Source organism: Diorhabda sublineata, chromosome 4 (assembly GCF_026230105.1).
Source record: "Diorhabda sublineata isolate icDioSubl1.1 chromosome 4, icDioSubl1.1, whole genome shotgun sequence".
NCBI classification, from domain to species: Eukaryota; Metazoa; Arthropoda; class Insecta; order Coleoptera; family Chrysomelidae; genus Diorhabda; species Diorhabda sublineata.
Window position 1 is genome coordinate 5,365,273 of NC_079477.1, and position 23,898 is coordinate 5,389,170.

The following is a 23,898-nucleotide window of genomic DNA, read 5'->3' on the forward strand; positions in this document are numbered from 1 at the left end:
AACAGAAATAATAGAAATATTATATCCTAAACGGCGATTAGTTTAATTTTAAATTTATGGCGAGTTTGCGTTAGATCGAAGTTATGCAAGAAATCAATATTTGAGAGAGATTGCGTATACACAACGAAAAACGGTTAGATAAAAACTTATATAGGTACTACTCATATTATTCTTTATGCAGGATTGACTGATGTCAGGATTGGATTTAAAAATAATTTACGTTATATGTAGATGGATGTGTCTGTCGTAGTTTCGTTGCCATATCGTTGGCCTAATTATCAGAATGCGTAATTCCTTTTGGGTGAACTTTACAGTAAAAACTATTTATTTTTACTATGCATGGAAATTATTTTAATTCTATTATGAATCTAATAGTAATAAATATCAAAGTATTCAATTTTATTCATTATTTCTAAGCTTGCAAATTAGATAATTAAGAAAATGGACTTACGAGCTTTTCTTTGAAGTGCGAGTGGAATTAAGTAATTTATTAGTATTACCTATTGTTTATTTAGGTACAACCTTCAGTTTTAAACTTCTTTATTATTTTTATTAATTATCTTATGAAATATAAAACAAAATCTCTTATTTTCATATTCATAAAGTCTTAGATACCTAGTAGCTTAACTCTCAGAGTTTGGTAAAATATTATGTACATAAATCAGTTCTTATACAATATACAGAGTGAGTTTTATGTATGGGACCCTAATTATCTCGGCAACGGCTTGTACGATTTTTATAAATTTTTGTGTACAAGGGTCTTGTGATACGGCCGGTATTATGGAATATTCACATTGTTGTCAGATCTTTCCTTTTCAAGAAAAATAATGAACTTATTTCATATGGATCACCGATAATTTCGCTTCTACAGCGGTGGACAACAATACAATCTGTAAAAGTGTTAGATGATGTTTAGTTTTTTTGTAATTTCCGTTATCTCCTAAACGTGTAAAGCGAAGTGAATATTCCTTCAATGACTTGAGATATAGCGCAGGTCTTTTCTCTATACATTCAATGAAGTGCTCGACATCATCTCTCCATTTCGAGAGCACCCGAATAATTTTAGGTTCTCTCAAAAGCGTTAAAACACAAGTGATCTGCAATATAAGGCTATGGACATAAATTCGATGTAGGATAGTTGAAAAACTTTTTAATCAAAAGGTCATCTATATGATTTTATGATTTTTTAGTTGACAATTATCGTGTTGGCTGTATTCGCACTCGTATTTGATTCCATACACGTATAGACCTTCGATCGTTTTAAAGTTATAGGTATACTCCTAGCCTTAGGCGGGGTTCGAGTAATGGTTTTTTATTTGTAAAAAGCTTAAATCACAAGAAATTCACTTTTTTTCATTTCTGTCAAATGTTGACAGAAACAGGATTACCTTTTCATTCCCTATAATGGATTCCGGGACATACATACAAATGAAATAGCTGATAAGTAAGCTCGCTACAGCGGGAGCAGACAAGCTCTTCATGAGACCAGAACTCTTTTATGGTGTCAGCTACACAATAATAGAGAAAGCACTGGAAAAGAAGGTAGATAATAGCAAAACTAATTATTGGGAAAACCTACAGGAGCTGAGACAGGCAAAGACTTTTCTGGGAAACTATAACCAAAATAGATCTGTAGAATATATCAACCTAAGTAAGAACAATCTACGAATACTAACAGGAGTTCTATCGGGGCATCTCTATCCTATTTCTATTCTAGCCTTTTCAAAAGGAGTGGGATAAATAGATTAGTTCTAAATACTGGGTTCTCCGGTATCGCAGGAAGAAAGGGGAACACAATAGACACTTTGAGTCGCATTTTATATGATACCCCAAAATCCATACATACATACCTTTTCATTTAAGACCTCAGAAATTAAAAAAATCACGACTTATTGATCCGCTATCGTACAACATACCAAAAATATCATTTAAGCATCCTAAATCCAACTTTATAAGGATATATGTCGTTTTTCAAAAAATTTAGATAAGATCAGGTAGGGCGTAAAAATCTTGATTTAGTCTGGCTTTGACTATTGCGTACCCCGGACGACTTTTTACCATTCAGAGTTTTGCAAAGTGTCTGGGGTTAAGCAGCTTACCTCATCTGGTTTTAACAAGCGTGAATGTAAGAACTGTAGCAATTGTCATGGATAGCTCAACACTCACAGGTGGTACTCGGCTATTTCCTTCTGTTCCTTATAGAAACAACAAAAGTTGTCAGGAGTTTTTCCGATTTTCTTCAGATCGTAATTTACTAAACAGTGTCCAGTGAGCATACCAGTAACAAAGGATGTGATGTTATGAAAGAAATTGTTCTGCCTTTCTTTGGCAGATGATCAGCTTGTTTATTGTCGTATGCCAGGTCCTTCAACAATAAATAAAACAATTATAAATGTGAAAATCTTTATTTTCTAATATTGAAATATAGACTGACCTAATGATTTATGCTCATTCTATATAAACCTCTATGATATATCGTTGGTAAAAATTCAAATATCGAAAAAAAAATATATGTACGTAAATAAATATCTATTAAAGTACATAATATAAATTCGTTATATATATTTTTACATACTATAGATATCACAGAATTTATTAATGTAATGAACAGGAACCAAATATATACGTTACAGTTAAAATCATCCGTTTTTAATTAATTCTAGTTTTGACAATGGAACATTAGTTTTCACAAACCCATTTCGTTTAGACTTGTTTTCATTAGTCAAAACTAGTGTTAAGTAGTACCCTCGGCGTTAAAACTAGTTATTTAATAATTTTCACTAGGAAATACTAGGTTTTAGAAGTTTTCTCTCATTTAATATAATTTTCAGTCGAGACTACCTTTTTCAGGGATTCCTGTTGAAAAATTTATTGTTTTAAAATTTTATTCTAGTAGAACACTGAAAAGTCAGAATTTTCTAATAAGCTTCCGTGGTATATTAGTTTTTTTGTTCAAAACACGATTACAAACACAAGATTCTTTCCAGGATCTTACGATAGCACTGCAAAGAAATAAAGTTGTATCTGAGACCCCATCCACTGGTAGAAATACTCTCATGCAGTGAATTTAGACTGACCTAATGATTTATGCTAATTCTATATAAACATCGTTGGTTAAAATTCAATTATCCAAAAAAAAAATTATAATACCCACTATAAAATTTTATTTCAATTGACACTAGTTTTCACTACCCAATAAAAAGGTTAACTCTAGTTTGATTAGTAAAAACTAGTTTCAACTGAAGAGATTTGTGAGAACTAGTTTTCCCTAGTCAAAAGTAAAAATTAATTGAAAACAGGTTTTAACTGTAACATATATACGAATCTCTTCATTAAGAATAAATTATTGAAATGAATTTTTGAAATACTGACATGATATTTATTAGTTTAAGACTTTTGAAATCAATATAAGGATACTGACGAGACAATATATTTATTTCCAAATTTATTAAAGTAATACAAATATCATAGAGTTTTTCAAATTGACACAATTACTACTTTAGTTTTTCAGTAGGAAAACTTTTATTTAATGGTTAAAATATACTTTTTAGATTCAGCATTGACTTGAGATGTTTAAAATATTACAAATAAGAATAAACAATCACTAAAACCTTAGTAGAATCAGATAGTCCCACAAACAGTAAAAAAATTCTGGAAATATAAGATAGCAAAGTTTGGAGTAAAACATATTTGCGAATATACAAAACAATGGAAATAAGCCTCACCTTCCATAATCACTAATTTGTTTTACTTGTTTACAGATATAAAAAGATACAATAGGAAGAGCAACATGAAGTTTATGTTGAGTGATTGTTCTAAAAGGATTTAAAAAAAATTGGTATGGAAAGCGTATTAAGCACGATACTTAATGATTCATTATTAAATGATTGAATATATGAAATTTTTATAAATTCCACAATAGATACTGATACATTCATTCGTTACAGAACATGATATAATGATATGTTGATATTCAATCTAAGTATCTAGATTTGAGCTAGTGGTGTGAGGCATTGTATTCTCCATTTTGTCATATTTTATAGGTATTATCTTCTAATTTTTTATGTATCTAGGTAGTATCTTAGTATAAAAACAATTAAACAGGTAATACCAATTGTGACCCTAATACTACTCAAAAAAGAGAATTTTTGAAAAAATGGGTAGCCAATTTAGAGTAGTGGAATTTTGACCAAATGTTTCTTGGGAAAGTCAATTGATGAGAATGATTGTAGAGAATTTTTATGAAAATAAACTTAGGAAAGGCAGGTGTTCAATATTTTAATCAAATGTAACTTACAGAAATAAATTTCATACCAGATTGAACTTAAAAAAGACAATTTTTGAAACATTGATTTTATGTAGGCCATTTGTCAATCAAATTGAATTTAGAAAACCCTTGTTCCCCCCAAAAAAGGCGAAAACTGAAATTTCCAAATGAGAGAAACTGCAGATTATAAAAAAAATAAATTTAATAATCAATGTATTATTATAGTATTATACCCAAAAAACAATCAGCTAATTTTCAACACAATCAACAAATGAAGCACAAGGTTTCTTTTCAATTTGTTTAGTCTTGAACTTCGTTATTTATTTAATCGGTGAAATAGAATATAAAAGTTTGATTATATTTTGTTTGCTCAATGAAAAATTTTTCATTTCAAAAAAAGATATATGAGGAAGCTAGTTTTAGTAAAATTCCATTCCACTTTATTCACTTCTGGTCAAAATTATTGATATCACCAATATTATTTGTTGATCAACATCACGAAAAACTAGAAAAAATTGATAAAAAAACGAAATTTATATAAATATAATTTCTATGAACCAGCTGAAATAAATATATCTAGTTTTTTCAGATACTACACTTGCTTAATGAGTACCATTTATTTTCATAACATAATCTTCAACGTTTTTCCTGTTCATTACATGTAAAAATAAATTCCAACCTCATTTAACAAAACTCTACTAATAAATAGGTATCTTCTTGGTAATGGTTTTCCTGCACATATGACATATCTTCAATGTGTCCGCACATTTCGAACATGTGCTATGTCCGCACAAAAATACCACATTTCTTTTCCTTTCCATACAAATACTGCATGCATGACTCTCTTCAATTTCTTGTATCTTACATTCTAAATAGCGCATGCGTTCTGCACTAGGTTGTCGACTTTTTGCCGGTATGACGCGACCATCTTTGGTGACGCGTTTCTGTACGGGCTGGCTGCATTGCAAACATTTTTTCATTCTTGAAGAGCAATCCTCGCATGCCGGTTTGTGATTACACGGTTCTAATCGGACGTTTTCTTCTGATAGTTCAGAACAAACTAGACACTCGACTGGTTTGTTGGGAATTAAGTTGGCCGTACGGTTGTCTTGAGAAGTGCCGACTTTATCTGAAAATAAAAAAAATGTTAAAATTATTATTGAATAAAGTATTTTCAAAGTTATTCCCCATTATGACAGACCCCAAAGTTTTAGGTATATTAATAAAAAAATGTATTTATTATGAAACTTTATAATAATCAATATTAGAAGTTTAATCAGATTTTCCATCTTCCCTATTTCATTAAACAACAGCTACTTTAGTAAATATAAGAACCTTTGTCATGGCTCCTTGTAAAGAAAAATTAACATTTTTATACTTTTACATCAAGTACTACTACTTTAATGTCAATTTGATGTATTGCATTCCAAACATCACAAGTTGATCATTACATTCCATGTATTTGAATTTGCTTGGTATACACATTCCAGCAAAATTAGTGTTCCATTTGTTGTTTGGCTAAAACTTTTAATTGTGTGTCTATTTTACCGAATTTTATTGCCGCACCATATTTCTACACAAAATAAGTTTTTTTTTGACTGATAAGATCATATCAATACGTTCCATGAAGATGTCTCATAAGGGCAAGCAGGGAAAATATTTCATGAGGAATTGTACAACATTAAAACCAGTAAGTGTGTAACTGATTTTTGTGCTTTCAGATTTATTACTCTAAGTTTGATCCGTCGAAATTTTGTATGGCGCTATCGGTAAAAAGGAAACAAACAACATGATAAGAACAATATTTGGAATGGAAAGTCCACCAGTGGTACATTAAAATGTTCTTAAATGGCAATGATTGATGACTTCCAATTAATGAAGAAGCAACAAAATACATACATACAATACTTCCTAGATAGAACTTTTTTTATAACTTGATATACTTGAATTTCTAAAGTATAGACAGTGTTTGTCTTGTATGTTACAAATAATAAATAAATCGACTTACGATCAGGCACATTTCTAAATTTCTTCCACAGAGAAAATAAATTGAACATTGACAGAAAAGCCAATTTACAAACAAATCGACTCACCTCTGTCTATCTTTTGTCTGCTCCTTCTACTACCTTCAGAAGTGGGATTAATTTTTGTAGGAGTGTCTGTAAGATTATATCCTTCTCTTTGATCATCTGCTACAGTTAAACTCTCTAAATTTGGCATATCTTGTTGATTAATATCTATTTGATTATTATCATCAGCTACTGGTTTATAACTTTTGATTAATTCTTGTAAATGTTCATCCTAAAATAATACATGAGCAAAAAATATGCTTCATAAAGTTTTATACCTGTAGTTTTAGTTAAGCAGTTCAGGAATTCATATGCTGAATGCAGAATTGTATAAAATAGAGACTGCCCCAAGGGACAAAAAATTTAAGCTGATATCACAAACTACCTATTTTCCAGACTCACAAGAGAAGGTCAAGTTAATTTTTTATTTTAAATTTAGAGATCTAGAATTGATGTAAAAATAGATAATTGAAGGTTAAGCAGTACATAGATAATTGAAAGTTAAGCAGTACATAGATAATTCGGGTGCTTGTAAACATTTCTAGAAATATTTTTATGTAGGTTTTTAATTAAAACTTACGATAGTACAAAATTTGACAATGACAAATATTGAGAGGAATTGTGAGGATTGAAATATATCTCTCAAAAACATCAATGTTTTTCTGGTCAATTAGCTTGTAATTAAAAATAAAACTGTTTCTTATGAAAACACAAATTTATATTAACAATACCTGTAACAAACTTAATGCAGTTTGTCCTTTACTATTGGGAGCATCTAAATCAATTCCCATTTGTACAAGAAAACATGCTATAGTAATAGCTAAACGATATTCTTGTAGATGTCCGAGATTTTTGTAGATTGAGTGAATACCTGGACTATCTTCCCTTAGTGCTTCTCCAGTTAAATGATTGCGTTTTGTAAGTACTATGTGTAAAGCATTATCTTCATCTTCATCTTTGGCATTTATATTGGCATTCAGTCTTATCAGTAATTCTATAACTCCACAGTGGCCTTAAAATAAAAAAAATCATTTTTATAACTGGAAATAGTACTAAAATAGTAGTAAATATATATACAGTGAGACCCTGCTCAATGCATAGAATATGTTCTATGTGAACAGCGCTAAACGAGACTATCTTATCATGTAAATAATGGGGTTAGGAGAAGATGGATAGAAAATTGGTTCTATATTAAATTTAGAAATTATGGTTTTTAATAAAAATAAAACCAAATATTTATCTCATAAAAATAAAAACAAAATAAACGATTATACTTATAAAAACAAATAAAAATCTAATATGTTATGATGAAAAAGGACCTTTGAAAATAATTAATTAGTACCAAACCTAAACTTTTTAGTTGCCTTAAATTTAGAATTATGGAGTATGAGAGTATTCTACATACCTTGGCTAACAGCTAACAACAATGCTGATTGATTTCTATTGTTTCTTAGATCTATATCTGCCTGACCTACTCTAACAAGAGTTTCCACGACATGTTTATGACCGTTTAAAGCTGCCAAATGTAACGCTGAGAATCCATCATCTTTTTTAACATCTACTAACTGCCTTGCTACGCAGAGTAATTTTCTGGTAGCAAAAGCTTTTCCTTTTAAGGCGGCATGATGTAAAACGTTGAAGCCACGCTTATTTCGAAGCGTGAAATCCGTACCTATGAGAGAACATGAATCTATTTAAATCAACCGAAATATATTTATATATTTTAAGATGCTTTCATATCAATAGTTTTGATATCACTATATTATCAGCATTTTTAAACCTGTATGACCCATTAATTTTAAATAATAAAATTGATACACCTGAACAAAAAAACGAGTCAACCTTAGAATGAACCTAGTATACACCTCCGTTATTCAAAACTTTCAGAAAATCTGGAGTTGGTGTCAGGCAAGTTAATACTATTCCATTGTAAAGTAACCCCAAGAAAGAAAGTGCAGGAATTTTATCACAACGAAAATGATTACAGTTCAACAAGATCAGCTTCTTATCTCTTATTATGAATTCTCTAATTTTACTGTACTATAAAGTCAATTTTAAGTAAAACAAATGAGAAATATAAAGAAAGATTAGTATGATAATTAACTAAAAGTGACTATGTTCAATATAAATTAACTGAATGCTAATATAAAAGTGCATTATTTTTAGATTCGGTACTTTTGAAATATCTAAACATAACAACTGAAACCCATATGGTATCAAACTAGGGTTGTAGCCAATATAACAATATAAAAAATACTATTATGTATTTTCCTCTCTTACCTTGAGCTTTACATAACAATTCAATTACTTGGAAATTATCCTTTCCTATTGCATCGTGAAGGGCAGTGTCTCCATAGAGATCAATAGAATTTGGATCTGAACCAGCAGCTAATAATATTTGTATACATTTGGCAGGTTGTTTGTGAGCGGCTATATGTAAAGCAGTACATCCACTACGATTGGCAGCATTTACTTCAACACCAGTCTTAACTAACAAATCTAACACCTGTGTATAAAAGAAAAATGTAACTATTTTATTTGGGTTTAAATTTGTGGAATTAGCACTGACTAGTCCTTAGAGGTAAGATAGAATCTTAAATGCTTTGTAGTGTTTCAAAATATTACAATGAACAATATTGAAAATATAGCAGATTTTTACTCTTTCAAAGTTTAAAGGGTTTTAATTACTTTGAAAATATAATTTAGCTGCAGGTAATAAGAAATTAAAATTTTGGATATTTTATTGAATTGTTTGCACATACCTCTGGTTGATTTCCAAATGCAGCATAGTGCAGACAAGTATCTCCGTCATTATCACTAGCATTAACTGATGCTCCAAACTTCAATAATAATCCAACAACATGTGCATGGCCTTGATGTGCGGCTACCTGCAATGCAGTCTTTCCACTACTTCTAGCATCTACAGTCTCTCGAGGTGCATTTTCAAGTAACCTTTGAACTGCATCTGAGTGTCCTTGAGCTGCTGCACGTACAAGTTGATCTGCTAATCCATTACTAAGACCATCTGCTTGTTGGTTTGGAGACCATTGTACTAAAAGGAAATATAAATCACATATGGCAGTTGTATTTGGTATGTTTAGGTTGTTACAGTGAAAATTAGTTTTATGCTACAATGTACTGGTTATACCATGAAGAGCAAAGTTAACAAGTATATCTACATATTTCATAAAAAAATTTAAATTGAGTATCTTATTGAGTTTGTTGTTGACTCAACATTTAATGTATATTTTTAATCATAAGTAAAGTCTTACTTGATGGTTCCTGTCTTTGATTTTGTACTGCATGCATTGTATTTGCCAATTCTGCAGCACTTCCTGGTACTATTCTAACACACTGGGGATGTAAAGTCCATGCATGTCCTTCTAATTGAACTCTCAAATCACCATCTGAATATACTTTTAAAATTTTTCCAAGCTTTCCCAAAGACTAAAATATAAATCAAAATATGATCATTTAATAAAATCTACTTAGAGCAAATTGGTTGGTTTTCAGACATATTTAAAAACGTTTGTTCATTAAAGGACATGGTATTAAAACACATTTCTCCAAGCTCTTCAAGGTTTAGAAAATGTTTCCAAATTTTAGCTTTATTTTGTACCAGGTTGCTGTGCAGTGTACCGTTAAAGACTTGCAGAAGAAAATTTCGTTATTAAGTAGTTGACTGGAATAAAGCTTAGCTGTTTTGATAACTTACAAGGTGTGAAACTAAAAATATTTTCCACAATCTTCTTCTAGCCCCTCTGGTAATAAATTTTTTTGCCACAAATTTCTAAATCGAATAATTTTTTAAATGGAACCGTTTGCATTTATTTCTATCTCCTCGATATAGTACTTTTTTAAAAAGGAATATTAATAAAAATCATAATTTGATTTTATTACAAAAACTACAGTCTTGAACGTACTTTGAATTAAATTTTCATTCCCAATTCAGGTCTTATTTGATATTCGAATTTCAAACTAGTTTGTTGTTTATTTCTATTGTTTTACAGTATTCCCTCCAGTTACACATTACATGTCTGCTTGGGTAACCAATGTATCGATTGTTTTAAAAGGAATATAATTATATCCATATTATTTAAAATTCAATAATATAAATTTAGTTGCCTGGGCAATACAAGAATCACCTAAAGAAATAATAAAAAATGAATAATCAGATTTAAAGCTAAGCGTTTCTAAATTTATTATCAAAAATAATGAAATATCAAATATGATTTCAACAAGTGCTATAAATAATTAGCGTCCAACTTCTACTGACACTTCAAAAACTTTATATATTGGTCTATTAGCTACAATAGTAGTCTATTTTTGAATAAAACGTCGCTTAGAACCATCCCTATTCGTTCATTCATGAGTCCTCCCATGGTCCTATTTTTATTTGATGCCAACATACTAATAGTATTGAATATATAAGACACTCAGATAAAATTTACAATAGGCAACTTCTATATGCTAAATAACAAGTTACAGGAATCTGTAAAATAATTAGTCGAGGATGTTCACATTGGTAGGAAATGGCCACATTTCTGAGTCCCAAATAAAAATGTATAGGAGGTGTATATCTAGGGAGTCTTCGATCAATGTTGGTTATAAAAACCATTTTCTATTGTATTATTAGCACATATTTGCTGGTAAATCCTTTTATATTCAAAGGAAATTTGGTAATTAAAAAATAGTCCAGGCGTACTTCTAAAAATTTTGATTCATATATTATTATCGATACTTTTATTAGAATTTTAGATAGTTTTCCCCAAACTGTCTGAATTCTTTAATATACAGGCAACAATTAAAAAAACCACAGACATAAGATACAAGCAATTTTTAAATTTTATAGTACTAATAGAAATGACTCTTACATTTCTCATAATTTCTATCCATTCTCCATGTCCTTTTTGAAGTTCTTTTACTTTTTCAACGTCAGTTATTAGAGTAACCACATCTCCAACTGCAAAACTGTTCACTTTATTCAAAGCAATGGGATTAAATGTCCATCTATTATTACACCCTTCATACTGGACTCTTATATCACCTTTATCAGTTACTCTGTGCACTGTACCTATTTTTCCGATGTACTGAAAAATCAAATAATAGTCAAATTAAGTTGGTATTTCCAAAACCATTGGTGATATTCAAAAAGACCATCCTGTTTGCTACTACCTCTACACTAACTCTTATAATTACACTGTCAGATGCTCATTTTGATTACGAAGTTAGGTCTTCAGTATTTAGTGATAGTCAAATTGCTCATTTATCATTTAGATATTTCACTAGTTATTTTTTAAAAAAATTACCTCTGCCATTCTGGGATTCCAGCCACCATGACCCTGTTGCATTGCTTTGAGCTGCTCTACAGAAGCATTTACTTGTACTTTATCACCTACAGTAAATGGACAAGGACCAGATCTACCTGGTCGAACTACAGGATCTACATTTTGGCCTAAAATATTAATAATTGAGATTTAGTTTTATTATTCACATAAAAATTACAACTTCTTTTTGTGAAAATGTGTTCGAAGCAAAGAGGGATACATTGTTTTCAAGATGCGAGAAATTCAATTGCATTGTTGTCAATAACTCAATCCAGAATAAATTGAAAAATATTATAACAATTGAACGTACCTAGTATAGGAAGATGTTCTGGATAGTACTGTCCACCAGAAGCAGATTCTACAAATTTTATATCACAATTTCCTTTATGACCTATTCTATATACATTGGTAGAGCCCGAATACCATCTCACATTGGCTACAGATCTACTACTTTCATTGTCCCAACCACGTATATCCAAGACAACGCCTATTTTTCCTAAAACAAATTTGGTGACATCAATTTTTCCATTTGTCAAAAAAATATTGTCGAATTTGTATATATGAAGTATTTTTACTTATACATGCTCCTTAAATTGGATGCAAAATTTTATTTTCTAGTATTTATATAATTATTTTAATACCTTCTCCTCCATCTTGATTTCCCCATTCCCAACTATATCCTCTTACAACTTTAGCTCCAACAAATATACCTCTTAACTCACATTTTCTCCCTTCTGATCTTGGAGGTAAATCAATTCTAAAAAAGTGCATTTCAATTATTGTACTACACAAAATACCATCCATATTTTAAATAAACCATGTGCTCTTTAAACTGGATCATTATAGCTAATTTCATATATACCACTCTTTTCCATATTTGGTAATCAAAATGACTAATACAGCCATAAACTTTGATCTTCAAGTTACTTACCCCAAAGATGTCACTGAGTCAAATCTTTTGAAAGTATGAGTGGTATTGTGTTTATCTCCATGATAGCACATGTAACAAAGGTCGTAGTCATAACAGATAGCACATTTATATCTCATTCCACTTATACCTTGTCCGCTACAACCGTCACAAATGATATTTGGTTGTTTAACACCTAAAAATATGAATAATAAGGATTTTATTATGTAGGTGTCAAAAAAATTTCAAGCCTATTTTCCTTATATGTTAATTTCGAATGGTGTTGAGGTGTCAAAATAAAACTCTCTAAGAGTTTTTTAAAATGCCAATGTTTTCATCTTTTATTTGATCTTCATCAAGACTTAAAATATATTGTACTTTATAACTCAAACATTGATGTTAGTGTACTATATATTTTAGCCTTGATAAAGATCAAATAAAAGATCTCACCATTACATTACATCTAGTGGTAGAATATAATAATGAATGAATATAAATATATTGATATTTGTTTTATATGGCTGAATTACTGAAATTGAACATATACATAAATAAAAGGTCACAAAAAAATAGTTTTCAGTAACTTCAATGATTTCATATACTATTGTTAATTATGTAAACTTTATTCTTCAATAAAATGGCCAAAGTTCCTGGATATTATATGCTTACCAATTTGTGCATTATCAACAACTCTAAGATCATATTTTGATAAATATCCAACTCTGTAGTTTGTTCTAGTACCATTATCCCATTGAACAACTACTGTCCTTTCAGGAGAACCTACAGTACCTGCTTTGCCTATTTCACAAACAGTTCCCACATGACCTTCACCACCATCTAAAAAAATATATACAAAAACTGGTTAAAAAATGTATTTTTTTGAGATTTTCTAGTTAAACATGCTCCCCAATGTAACTGATTAGTTTCATATTCTTCAATGTTTGTATATCATTTTGCTTTCATTTTAAAATTACTATAATCAATATCAATAAAAAAAACAAAATTGTTTTGATCAATCATCGTTTATTGATTATAAACTTTAGATCAGAATTGAATAAGTATGTGACTTCAATCTCTCATAGACACTTTTCCCTTTAAAGATTGTATACTTTATAGATACAATGATAAGAATCAACATATGAAACCATTATTTGTAAGAAAATGTTTAATTTCTCTCGTTTTAAGCAATAATACCATTAAGTACTGAAAGTAATAATTGAATAAAAACAAAATCCTCTCAATGGGATAAATAAAAAACCAGCAATTTATTATTGTGACAAATCAACACTGATGCAACACATACAGTATGTATACAGCTATGGTTATAGTCTATAACCAAAATTACTCATTATGTGTTTGTATTTACATAAATGGATTAAAATAGTAGATGAATCATAAACAATTTATGGAAGCTACATGATAAAGTTGTATGAGTATTATACAGGAAAATAGCAATTAATTAAATTTCATGTATATAATAAAAAGTGAATTAGTGAATTTATGTGATATATTTAAACCTGAGATAAATGTAAAAAACTATCAAATAAATCAAAAGTATTATTTACCTTGATTTCCCCATGACCAATCTGGTCCCCTAACTATCCTCACACCAGGCGTTAACATTATTAATCAAAAATGAAATAAACTAACCGACACTATATAATTTACATAATTATATGAAAGGGTAAGTTTATCTAGCGTACAGCTTAAAGCAATCAAGTCATATCGATTAAATAAAAAATCTAGATAAGCAACAAACAATGATGTTTCTAATAATGCATTTACAAAAAGAGTTTTCAATTCCAGTATACACCCTTATCATTAAGATGAATTCAATTAAAATACAAAATAAAAAGCACACGACACAAACTCTTTACAAAAGAAAACAGAATTCATTTCTTTTGTGAAAAATTAACTGTCAAAACATTCGTCTTCTTTTAGTTTTAACTCTTTGTAGTTACATCGCAAATCACCGGTTTGTGAGTTACTGTTATTATAATTGCGTCAATATTTTGAAATATTAAGATTTCTCAACAAAAATAAATTATATATCAAACCATAATATATTTTTAAGCTATGCGTATAACTTTTTATTGTTATAATTTAATGGAATTTGGTAAAAGTTTCCTCAACTTCAATACCTGTCTCATACTAACATAGACAAATGACAAAGATGAGAATGCCCAGAACCTAGCTGGGACCTCGGAGGATAGAAAAAGCTTTATCATTCTGTCTTCCTTAGTAGGAACAACTTCCATTTATAGAAACTGTCCATATAGAAGTATTACATGTATGCGAAGATTAATGGATTTGGAAAACTATAATTACCGAACATCCCCTGGGTTATGTTTTGTGATTAAATACATCGCTTATCAGCTGATTGTGGATCTTAGTCTAGAACGAGCTTTCGAATGTCGCATTAGTTTTCGGTGGAAATTTCAAATTCAAAACACAACCTAAATAAACCTTTTATTTTCATTACATAGTTTCCTACATTAATTTATAACTTTTAGTTTATCGGTATTTATAGGTCTCAGTTGTGTTATAGATTTAGGTGTTTTAATAATTATTATTGAGAAGTTATCAGGTAGTTACATCTTATATACTATCCAGGTTAGTTTCCGACTTTCCTTGTCTAAGATTTCCGAAACTTTCAGATAGTGATCGTGTTAACCAGATCATAGTTTCTGAAAAGTCAAAATAATTCCAAGCGACTTACGTAATGTCAACTGTCATTATAGTCAAGATAGTTTTACGCTCAATTTTCGTTTTATCTATGTTATAGGTCAACACAATTCATTAGAATAATTAATTTAAGTTTGTTATTCTGTGATAATTTTCTGTAGATGGTGTACGCAAATCATATAAATACTAATTATAAAGGTTTTCCATGGTGTATACTACGTTTGGTTTAGGTTAAGATTATTAGTTAATGTTTATATTGTATAAAATTTTACATTGAAACTAAGGTATACCTACTAACATCTAAGAACATTTTAAAAATGAGTGCACAACCAAGCCCAGCAAATCAAACAGTTGAACGTGAAAGGGTTTATATGTGGATTCTGGAACTCACAAATCCAGAAACTAGAGAAAATGCTCTTTTAGAATTAAGGTAAAATACTATATTTAGTTAAATACAATACAATCTGACTTTAAAATATTTTAGTAAAAAAAGGGAGGTAGTGCCGGATTTAGCACCCATGCTGTGGAATAGTTTTGGCACAACTGCTGCATTATTACAAGAAATTATTAATATTTATCCCGCAATAAACCCACCAACTCTTACTGCACATCAGTCTAATAGGTGAGCTTCAATTTGTTTGCTTCCACTTATTATATACATATATATCTTCTTTTGTTTTTTTTGTAGGGTGTGCAATGCTTTAGCTCTTCTTCAGTGTGTAGCTTCACATTCAGAAACTAGGTCACAGTTTTTACTCGCCCATGTTCCTTTATTTTTATATCCATTTTTACACACTTCATCAAAGACCAGGTCATTTGAATACTTAAGACTAACAAGCTTAGGAGTTATAGGAGCTTTAGTAAAGGTATGTATATTTTCTGTGCAGAAACATATTTATCAACTAACCTTAATTAATTTCACTTACTATTTGTATCTTTGTTTCCCAGTACTTTATTTAAATGCCAGTTTATTTTGAAACTTTCCTCTTTTTCCATTATGCTTTGAAAATGTCTAGTTTCAAAAATATAAATATTTCATTTTGATTAGCAATTGACAAATATTCTAAATTTGTTTTTAATACAGTTGGCACTATTTTAACAAGGATACCTTTATAAATTTTGGAAAATCATTAGTTTCTTTAGATAGTTTTGTAGACAAACAAAATATAATTGATTGTGTTTTCCCTTAACAACCAATAAGAAATTAAGTATATCCTGTCATATATAATGCAGATGAAGCTGAAATTCCTTAAATTCCCTTCCACATTTCAGGTGAGTAAGATTTTGTTGTACTGTTTCAATAGGTTTCTTCAATTGCACAACAAATATTATAAAGTTGAGCTTATAATCTGTCTGTTTCCTGTTAAAATTAAAAGAACTAATTGTGTGCCTGGTAATACATGTATTTCCTAAAATTATCATTAATTATTGGCAACCTGAAAAGCAACATTACCAATATGCCAAAAAGAATACATTTACGTAAACCTTTCCACAACATTTTTGATTTATACTTCACTCCAATTTGACCTAGTGTGTTCTTAATATCATTTGGTCTTTCAATCAAAGAGGCTATTCAACACTAGAAAAGTGTATCCATCAGAACCAATAGCTTCTGACATTTCGCTTTCAGCCAAACTAACAAACTCTAGTCTTTATAATATTGATACCACAATAACTTAATCGTAACATACAAACACCTAGTGGAATTTGGGCATCACCCAAATTTTATATTTGTAGTTCATAGTAGAATTGTGGATAGACAAGAGCCATTGAACACATAAGCCTTCTGATAGGCCAGTCATGCCATATTTAAAATTACATACCAAAGGCTAATGTCCTTTAAGACCCATTCAGGCGTGTTTGCCTGAACCTTTCATCAAATTAGGATAAGATTAATAACCAGTTGAAGAGGGAGAAACTGCGGTGGATTGGTTCCATTGTCGAATGGAGGCCACATGATGGCTTCAGTCACCTCATCAATAAAATCCAGCACCAATTTTGCGTGAAGCTGGTATCGGTCAGCTGCAGATTCATTCATTCCTCCAATATCACGCAGCTAGTACCGAACCTTACTGTAGATGCAGTTTTACAGCTTCTAGAGCTAACTCATTGTTTGATAAGTGTTGAACCAGAGGGTCTTGGCTTCTTAGTAGGCTTTGTCTGGACCTCCAGGCAGAAAGCACTGGGTGTAGGAGGATGGAAGCCGGGCTAACCTTAGGATACGAGGCCGTTAAAGCCCTGAGCCGTCTCGGCGCCCTTGACCTTCTCATTTTTTCTCCATAATACCGATGTTGCGGCGTTTCAGCGAGGTCTTATCAAAGGCACTAGTCAATGCTTTGACTTCAGTAGAAACCAATATTTTGGGGGTCGTAGGTTTCGTGGTCTCTGTTAGCTCAGAGCCATCGGAGAGAAAGAGGTTTTGTCATAGTCCCTGCTCTCGCAGTGCCCTTGGAATTTCGCCAGGTTTCTCATAGGCATTATTCGCGACACCTTATTAAGTCTCTGGTACCATTCATTTCTCGGACTTTTTTCGACGTGGATTAAACCCATACAATGAGCCATACTTTGGCCCTTTGATATAGACATATTTTGATTTTGAAGCAAATTCTTACCAGCCACCTCTTTAATATAATTACAAAATTACATTAAGTGTATTAGAAAGGTATTGGAAAAATATCAGTACACATTTTTAGTTATTAAAGTTAGGTTTATCTTATATTTTCAATATTGTGATATGCTAAAAATAAAGTTGGTTAATAAATTTCCTTTTTCAGACGGATGAACAAGAGGTGATAACTTTCTTATTAACCACAGAAATAATTCCTTTGTGCTTAAGAATTATGGAATCTGGTTCTGAACTTAGTAAGACTGTTGCAACTTTTATTTTACAAAAGATATTATTAGATGATAGTGGATTGTCCTACATTTGTCAAACATATGATAGGTTTAGTCATGTAGCTATGATTTTGGTAAGTAGATTATTCTTGTATTAGGTATACAAAAAATTTATTTGATATGTTTTTCAGTTACTGAAGTTAATGTTAGTTAATGAATTTAATTTATTTACCTAGTGTGTTGAAGAACAAAGCTATTGTGATTATTGTATCTTACTAGATTTAAGGCAAGCTTTTGATAAGGTTTGGCATCGAAACCACCTTCACAAAATATAATGTGTATTATACTTGGGTATTCATATAAAGAACTCACCTGGAAAACACATATCGTTACTAAAAGGAAACAGTTGGGAATCAAATTCGACAAATACTACTGGCTACTAGGATGGAAATCCAAATATTGTTGTAAAATAAAGTCCTAGTTCACAAAGTCTCCTTCATACTGACACACTGTTTAAGGTAAACTGTTTACCTTTGGTCTCTGAAGATGATAACTTGGATATTGAAACGTGCGTCAGACAGTGTAATCGTGAGTGTTGGTGTAGTAGTACTGTAAACAGTGTGCTCAGTATTAATGTCAACAACAGTTCCAGAAACTCCAACTTAAGTCGCTTTCAAGCTAATATGGACTTATGGAATCCAGTTATGGAGGAGAGTGGCCAAATTTCACCTAGAGATTATGAGTTTCAGTCTAAAGATGTCTAAGTTAATTCTGTTGAAGAACAAATAAGTGCCTACAGTGAACAGTATCATTGTTAAATTCTTATTTTTATATACAAATTATCATAAAAAAGTGAGGAATTATATCACAGGATATCAGCCCAAACATACTTGTACTACATAACAAACAACCACTTATTTATACTACTAATGAAAGTATATATTTAGGTATAGTTCCAAGATAAGTACTGATTGAATGTAGTGATAGTAGGTTTATAAAAAAACTTTTATATGTAAATATTCTATTCTAATAGTAGTACTTCAGATCTCTGTATCATTTATATATACAATATGGTCAGAATGGATATTACCAACGGTCCAGAAATTCCAGGAAATAATAATATTAGGAATACGTATAAATAATTAATCCAATTACAATGTCTTTAGTGACTATCTATATTTTAGGGTAAAATGGTTATATCTCTTGCCAAAGAACCTTCAGCTAGGCTATTAAAACATGTTGTAAGGTGTTATCTTCGGTTATCAGATAATCCAAGGTAAGCTTATATTTTCTTGTGCTCAATATATTTCTAATTTGGAAATTCATTTTTTTAAATTTGTAACTTTGATTTGATAATGTCATTCATTCAATACCATATGCATTATGCACACCAAAATTTCTCTTAGTTACCAAATAATAATTGTAATCATTTTCATAATCATTTAAAAATTTTCATTTTTTTAATTTTGTTATTTCTTAGATCTTTTGATATATTAATGCTTTATTATAAAATTAGCTTTTTTAAAATAGAAAAGGTCTAAAATCAAAAACATTTAGAAGCATTAAATAATATTTATGTAAGTAGTGAGGTGAAATGAAATCAAACCAAACAAAAAAACAAGTTAGTATTTGGATATGACCTCATTGAGGCTGCGTTTTTCTTTAGAACAGAAAGATTGTGCCTTATTAAAAGGTTTTTGTACTATTTTTCTGGTAAGTATATTGGCCTCCTCATTTCCCTCGATTCCTTAATGACCATATACCTTAACCAAAAAGACCTTGTCTAGATTTGAATTTTCACATAATAGAATATTGATATAATTCAAGTAGTAAAGATATTATATCACATTTAAATCTAATTCATTTATCTGACTCATATGACGAGAGATATGAATCTATGACAGACCAAATATAAAAAGCTCTACTATCTATGCAACGTAAGGATGGGCTACTAATGTATGTTATTTATTTTTGGAAATATATATTTGTTGTAGGGCTAGAGAAGCTCTTAGACAATGTCTTCCTGATCAATTGCGAGATAATACTTTCAATGTATGCCTTCAAGAAGATAAATCTACGACACATTGGTTAGCCCAGTTATTGAAAAATTTGGAAACAACAGCTGCGACTGATCCAAGACAAGTTGGAATGTCCCCATTAACTTCTCAATAGTATATAAGATTGTTGGGAAGGTAAATAATCTGAAAACTTGTATGAAACGGCTGTGTAACCAAATTTACAAGACAACTGTACATCTAAAAATAGTTATTGAAAATATAAAGTTTGCAAAATGAACATAATATAAAAGATTATTAAGTATGATATTCACAAAAGAATTGTTAACCGTGAAAAATATATTTTACTCTAAAACTTTTTATATGTTAGGTTTTCAGTTGATTATTGAAAATTTATAAAATATTAGGGAACTAAAATAGTGAAGTTCCAAGCATCTATAATTTATTATGAGAATAACTGGAAATCTTCATTTAATTTAAATAATCACATTATCAAACGTTTACAATAGATACTTCTAGGGGTGCATTCCACTAAGCATTCACGGCGCCTGAAATACTCTTTTAGGCGTTCCACATATCGTCGCGGCTAGAACTTCACTCATGACTTCAGGTCGACCCTTGTCGGGAGGTGGGTCGAAGTGAGCTACCCAGATTGCAACTATGAGAATACTTTTGAAGCATTTTTATGAGACACCACCAAATATTTTACTGGAACTCCAAAAGATATTTTCATTTTACTATTAATCAGTTAAACACTCAAATAAAAATTCAATAACTTACAAATTATAACATAACCTCTTAAAGCTTTCGATTTATTTTATTCGTTAATATTTATCTCAACGTTCAAAACGCCTTGCAAGCCATTCCACTTGGGTTTACAATTATAACGCTCTGGTTCGGGAAAGATAGTGGCCGTGAGAGTGATTGGGTGCTTAGTGGAATGTACCCTATAAGGAAAATCAGAAACCACTTGAAGATTACAACTTAAACCTGTGTGTCTAATTCATAGCTTTCTAAAATGAATTTTCATTTTGTAAAATATTTTAATCCCAAAACTAAGTTCATGTTAACCCTCTACTTGATTGTATTTGAATATTTGATGGTTGTTTAGGCTTTATTTGAAAATAAAATTTACTACAAAAAAGAAAATTAAAAAAATTTACTTACATAAACAAAAAAACAATAAAGGTCGTATAGGGGTTCGTATGCACCCAAAACAAATTTTAATAAAAAAAGTACAGACATATATAGGTTCGTATGAAGAATGAAGAAACAAATACAAATTGAGGTGTTTAGTATAAAATAAAAACTACAATAATTTTAATTATGACACGATGATAAATAAACAGTTTCGTTAACATTTGTTACACTTTGTGTAAGTTTTTTTGCCACGAAATTGACATTTTTGTCGTTTTTTCATACATTCAGGTATATGGTCTATTTTGTCAGTTCTCATGGAGTATAAAGGTACATCTTGATGACTGATAGGAACTTACCTCACTTTCTTTGGTAGTAGGACTTCCTTGCCAAGAAACTGGTGTTCCATCTCTACTGTGATTTACAGGACGCCTTCTTTTTCTTGCCATTATAGTTTTACCTAATTTGTCTAAGTGTTCTGAAACAGCTTGCTTGAAATCAAATATAGACATGTAAACGTCTGAATTGTTTCTGTGCTGTTTTTACCATTTTTTGGATTTCAAATGAATTCTATACAACCCAAGCATAGAGTCCAATAAAGCAACGCCCTGCATAAGCCAATTACATACGTCGTTGGTTCACTACCTACCTAAGTCGAAAGCATATTAACCGGTTTATTATCAAACCAAGTAACGGCACCAACACTATCTTCGTCAATGAAAAATCCACGTTTTTGTTTTTTCAACTCTTTCTGGCGGCATATCTATATTAGGAACTCTGCTCAGGCGCACTGCACCTAGAAGCAAAAGTCCGATCTTCTTAAGATGTACCTGGAGCTTAGAGCTATTGAACCAATTATCCAAAAATATCTTGGAACTGTTTCAATAAGACTAGTTACGACATTGCCGCGAACACCCAAATCTGGTGCATCTTCAGGTCGTATATTACTTTTATCAAAAATATCAGAAAAATATCAAAATCATAACTAAATCCTGAAACTGACGAACTTTTGTAAGGGTTATCTGTTCATCAATTGACAGATATTCCTCTTCGGACACTAGTAAAAGTTGCTGCCTAATGCCATCTAAAAGTGGGCATACTTTGAATAACTTATCATGACGTGGAAGTGTAATTTTTTTTATTTCAAATCTATTGCATGTCATAATTTCGAAAATTTGTGGCCGTCCTAAAGTATTGTTCCAATAATATCGTGAGGCAGGTAATTATACTATAGACATGAATATTACCCTGCCAATAAGTTACTCCATTTCTTGTTCGTTTGTGATAGTTTATATCAGATCCTCAGAAATTAAAATAAGAAAAAATATGCAGGTGTTTCAAGTTTTTCTAATAAACTCTGGTAACTGTGTGGCTTCAATAAATTTAAAATTATTTTCATCAAAAGCCTTTAATTTTTTGGATACTCATTTTATTTCAATGGCCTTATCTTGTTGTGACTTTCCATTTTTCTGCGTGCTCAGAGCAATCACTATCTGATTCGGGTATAACAAGAGAACATCTAACATGTTGAAATTGTCTATGGAGAACATATTCACTATCAGAATGAGAAGCTAATTCATCATCACTAAGCGAGCCGTCCCCCGTCCATTCTGCAAGCAAGGAAAAACGATCTCATGCCATTCGGTAAAAAATTAATAGCGCATATTAAACCATATATGGTTTCATACCAAAAACCCCCAATATGTAAAAAAGTAAGGATCAAATAACAGGTTTATAGAATAGTACAATAACAACACCATGTTTTATTTTTTTATCGCACAAAACTTGTCTTTTTCATGTAGAAAATCTCTTTTGAAAAATTTGTTTACAGACACTGAGTTGTATTTGACAGAAGAGCTTAGAAAAGTCAGGTTATAACCAAAAGGATGTTAGACCATAGACAACACAAAAATTTTTCGTATTGCCAACATAACAATTAGAATGTCCTGCGTGTAGTTATTGCTTGTGCAATATAACGCGAAAAAAATATATTAAAACTGGTGAACCATGTATGGGTTTATATGCGGTAGAGGGTTAACTAATATGAAAAGTCAAAATTTGAAGTATGTTATTGAATTATATTGGAACTTTACTTTGAAATCTTGTATGATTGCAGCAGACGAGAGAAATACAATTGCCATTCTGACAAGTTTATTCATTTTAATTTTCTTTTGTATACTATTATTAAAATTTCTGACTTTTTATGTGTTTTTAATATTTTTGTTCAGGTATATGTTACTTCATATCATTTTTTTGTTAAATCCCGAATCGAGGCTGTATAATTTATTTGTGATTTAGGTAAATGTATTTGTATAATTCTTCAATAAATGTGTATGTCTGACGTATTGTATTATTAAGCCTCTCCACCAGTGATAGCAAATAGATGAAAAGTAAATCTGTGAGATATTACGTTGGAATAAAAATATTACATTACTGATATACTGATAAAAAGAACCTGTCAATTATAAAAGTAGCATCTACACAGGTGGAACGAACAAGCGGAAATACTGACGATAAAGGCGTTCTAGAATGTTAAGCCTATGAGCTTTCCCCTAATTCGATTACTGTACCAAATATGGAAAAGGTGTTGCTTTTATTCGAAAGACCGATTTGTTGAAATGATAAGGATTATGTTTAGCCATATTTTGTTAAAGGG

General features: G+C 30.6%; 2 protein-coding genes across 2 annotated transcripts; one reads left to right on the forward strand and one right to left on the reverse strand.

The window, feature by feature from the left end:
- Positions 1 to 2,389: 2,389 nt before the first annotated feature.
- On the reverse strand, positions 2,390 to 14,487 carry LOC130443158 (E3 ubiquitin-protein ligase MIB2). The gene is made up of 14 exons (XM_056777657.1): positions 14,136 to 14,487; positions 13,240 to 13,407; positions 12,595 to 12,766; positions 12,305 to 12,420; positions 11,974 to 12,159; positions 11,646 to 11,791; positions 11,211 to 11,426; positions 9,609 to 9,783; positions 9,099 to 9,388; positions 8,617 to 8,842; positions 7,742 to 8,008; positions 7,068 to 7,348; positions 6,361 to 6,568; positions 2,390 to 5,396 (listed from the first exon to the last, which is right to left on the reverse strand). The coding sequence occupies exons 1-14, from the start codon at positions 14,191 to 14,193 to the stop codon at positions 4,966 to 4,968; spliced, it is 2,940 nt and encodes a 979-aa protein (XP_056633635.1). The 5' UTR covers positions 14,194 to 14,487; the 3' UTR covers positions 2,390 to 4,965.
- Positions 14,488 to 15,278: 791 nt separating this feature from the next.
- LOC130442735 (CCR4-NOT transcription complex subunit 9) lies at positions 15,279 to 23,583 on the forward strand. Its single transcript, XM_056777082.1, has 6 exons — positions 15,279 to 15,685; positions 15,740 to 15,877; positions 15,944 to 16,121; positions 18,030 to 18,224; positions 19,275 to 19,366; positions 20,085 to 23,583. Exons 1-6 carry the CDS (start codon positions 15,573 to 15,575, stop codon positions 20,260 to 20,262), a joined length of 894 nt encoding a protein of 297 aa, XP_056633060.1. The 5' UTR covers positions 15,279 to 15,572; the 3' UTR covers positions 20,263 to 23,583.
- Positions 23,584 to 23,898: the final 315 nt, after the last annotated feature.